General features: G+C 57.1%; 1 protein-coding gene across 1 annotated transcript in view; it reads left to right on the top strand.

Moving 5' to 3' along the window:
• ST3GAL2 (ST3 beta-galactoside alpha-2,3-sialyltransferase 2) overlaps positions 1–2,491 on the top strand; it is a gene marked incomplete at its 5' end in the record, with an annotated part of 6,347 nt that extends 3,856 nt beyond the window's left edge. The window contains 4 exons of the mRNA XM_018575232.1: positions 444–623; positions 1,020–1,065; positions 2,013–2,132; positions 2,459–2,491. Coding sequence (XP_018430734.1) covers positions 444–623; positions 1,020–1,065; positions 2,013–2,132; positions 2,459–2,491 — 379 coding nt within the window. The remainder of the gene's footprint in view (positions 1–443; positions 624–1,019; positions 1,066–2,012; positions 2,133–2,458) is intronic.
• Positions 2,492–3,442: the final 951 nt, after the last annotated feature.

Raw genomic sequence — 3,442 nt, forward strand, 5'->3', positions numbered from 1 at the left:
AATATAAGAGGTGCTGCCTTTAATCCGGTGTAGCCGCGTGCTTCTTCTATTCGCCGTTGGTGTGGTGGACGCAGCTGTCCGCGGTCTGCAGATAATCGCCGTGTTCCGGAATGCGTCGGCCCTCGTGGAGCGCCGCTGCCCCCTGCAGGCCGCTGTGACAAGGACAGCGGACCGGAGCCAACCTTCATATCCTCAACCCGCCAGAGAATGTCCCTGAGTGTGACCCGGTATCAGCCTCCTGCAGTCCCTGTACAGCGCAGGTCAGCCGGCTATGCTGCAGTGCTAACAAGGGGCATGCTGATAGGAGGAGAGAGCAGAGAGATGGCCTCACCAGTCTGCTTCTTCCCTCTGTCCAGTTGCAGGCTGCGTGTTCAGCTGTTTGCCGGGAGATCGGCTCCGAAGGATGTTCTGTTCTTGTCATCTGTGACCTCTTTTCTGTGCAGGATAAACCAGGCCCCGACCCTCGGCTACGAGAGAGACGTCGGCTGCAAGACCACTCACCACTTCATGTACCCCGAGAGCGCCAAGAACCTTCCAGCCAACGTCAGCTTCGTCCTCATCCCCTTCAAAGCTCTGGACCTGATGTGGATCACCAGTGCCCTCTCCACGGGGCAAATCCGCTTGTAAGTACCCCAATCTGGTGACAATCAGATATCAAATAATAACTTCTTACCTCTTCACCACTTCTTTGTGTAGAAAATGCCAGCGAAGCCCCCAAAATATCCGACCGGCAACATGACTTCCAGAATATTCTGTGTAAATAAAGCCAAAAAAAATGGCCGTCTGACCCCGAGAGATACAAAGTAACATTGTATATAAATATTGATCAGAGGGAGAGAGAGAGATACAAAGTAACATTGTTTATAAACATTGATCAGAGGGAGATAGAGAGATACAAAGTAACATTGTTTATATGTGTTGTGAATATTCTTCTCCTGTCACATGATGCGCGGGGTGTATTTTCGGGGTGACTCTCTCTCTGTTCGGAGGGTTCTGACGCTCTCCTGGTCTCCTTGCAGCACGTACGCCCCGGTGAAGGCCTTCCTCCGCGTGGATAAGGATAAGGTGAGTTCTATTTATAGATTATCATCTCGTGGCGGCCGAATGAACTCTCAGATTCCGGATTACAGAGAATTTTGGATCGGCTTTTCCTAAACTCAACGTGAGGATGAAATGAACCCGCGTGACATTGCTCGCCCTCTACAGCCCTGGTCCTCAAGCTGTGGCCCTCAGGGCCCCTGCAGACAGTCCATTACTTCCCTCATATCTTATATAAAGAATCCTACTAAGAGAATTGTCAGATGTGGCCCCGGACATTTATAAATGGACTCCATAGAGCACAGATGTGGGAGCAATGTGAAAAAATAGCCGCCGCCCCCTGTAGGGTGCCTGCGGCCTCTGACCGCCTCCTGTAGGGTGCCTGCGGCCTCTGACCACCTCCGGTAGGGTGCCTGTGGCCTCTGACCGCCCCCTGTAGGGTGCCTGCGGCCTCTGACCGCCTCCTGTAGTGTGCCTGCGGCCTCTGACCGCCTCCTGTAGTGTGCCTGCGGCCTCTGACCGCCGACCTGTAGGGTGCCTGCGGCCTCTGACCGCCTCCTGTAGGGTGCCTGCGGCCTCTGACCGCCCACTGTAGGGTGCCTGCGGCCTCTGACCGCCCCCTGTTGGGTGCCTGCGGCCTCTGACCGCCCCCTGTTGGGTGCCTGCGGCCTCTGACCGCCCCCTGTTGGGTGCCTGCGGCCTCTGACCGCCTCCTGTAGGGTGTCTGCGGCCTCTGACCGCCCCCTGTAGGGTGTCTGCGGCCTCTGACCGCCCCCTGTAGTGTGCCTGCGGCCTCTGACCGCCCCCTGTAGGGTGCCGGCGGCCTCTGACCGCCCCCTGTAGCGTGCCTGCGGCCTCTGACCGCCCCCTGTAGGGTGCCTGCGGTCGCTCCACATGGAAGGGTCACCCCCTGGGGTCAGGGATGCCGTATCCGGGGAAATATTTCTCAGTCTCTGGTCTTCTTTTTTTTTTAGGTTCAGATCTTCAATCCGGCTTTCTTCAAATACATCCACGACCACTGGACGGAACATCATGGCCGCTACCCCTCCACCGGCATGCTGGTCCTCTTCTTCGCCCTCCATGTCTGCGACGAGGTGAGTGTGGACGGCAGAGGATTCTGGGCAAACGTTCCAGCTCCTCCCACCTATCTGGGCTCCGCCTACCTGCTGGTCACTGCACAGGCCACGCCCCCTGATGACCTCCTTGTGTCTGAGCTAAAAGCACTGTGATACCCTAAGGGGGCGGGGCCTGTGCTACCTGGTTTTTAACCCTTGCGGTACCTGCAGTGTCGCAGGTGGGCGGGGCCCAGACAGGGGGAGGAGCTCAGACTATTTGCTGACTCCTCCCATGAATATAATTTTTGGTTCTCATTAAGTGTTTTTGTCTTTTGATGTCTTGTCCCCCCCCCGCCCCACCCCAGGTGAACGTTTTTGGTTTCGGCGCGGACAGTTGACCCACTTTTTCTTCCCTCTCCCACCACCCGACCTGGCCCACGTCTGCTAAACTGTACTATTGTGACCGGCAGTGTGAAATCCTGACCTCTCCTTTCTGAGAACTCTAATTGGGGGAGAGAAGGCGGGGACATAAATGGTGGACAGTCTCCCCTTCCTCGGGGGCCGCAGCGTGACTCGGTTTTCTCTCCGTCGTCCATCGAGAGGCAAAAGGTACCAGTTGGTTATACTGCCGCCTACAGGAGCGACGGACACCAGGCACACAAACTGGAGTCCCGCCCCTGAGGAGCTATAACCCCGCCCACCGTCATACCTGCTGAGTTGCGATTGGAGGATGACTTATAATTCATCCGTTTGGCCACACCCCTCTGGGTGGAGCTTCCCTCGGCTCCATCTAGTGGTGGGAATGCCGTGCGGATGATTTATAAATGGCCCCCCTCAGTGTCCCCGGGCTGCGCTGGTCTGTCCCGGGAACCGGGGGAATGTTCCGCTCCTGGCAGATTCACCCCGGTGAACGACGATCCCGGGAGTCCCTCCGGGTCCTAGAGAGCGTCGGGTTCCCTGTGCTGGACCCACGATGAGGCACGAGGACTTGTGTCACAGTTAGCAGAGGGCTCGGCGGTCCGACCCGTATATATCTGAGGGGTCCGGTATCGGGACCCCAGCAATCGCCCCGTCTCGTGGCCCCGCTTGTGTACCGATCACCCATCTAGATTCACCCAAAACCTCAATACTCCCCCCATACAACCAAGTTACATTGTAGCCCCCGAGGAAGGGGGGGGGGATGTGTGCGAGGCATCGAAACGCGTCAGCGGTCAGTCTTTTTAACTGCGGCGGATATAATGAATATCTGACCGATCCCTATGGCTCGGGGCCCCTCATCCATTCACTCTATAGCTGATCCTCGCTGGGGCCCTATCGGGAGCCGTCGCATTCCAGCACTCATGTGATGT

This window comes from Nanorana parkeri, unplaced genomic scaffold (assembly GCF_000935625.1).
Source record: "Nanorana parkeri isolate BGI_ZX_2015 unplaced genomic scaffold, ASM93562v1 scaffold3667, whole genome shotgun sequence".
Taxonomy (NCBI): domain Eukaryota; kingdom Metazoa; phylum Chordata; class Amphibia; order Anura; family Dicroglossidae; genus Nanorana; species Nanorana parkeri.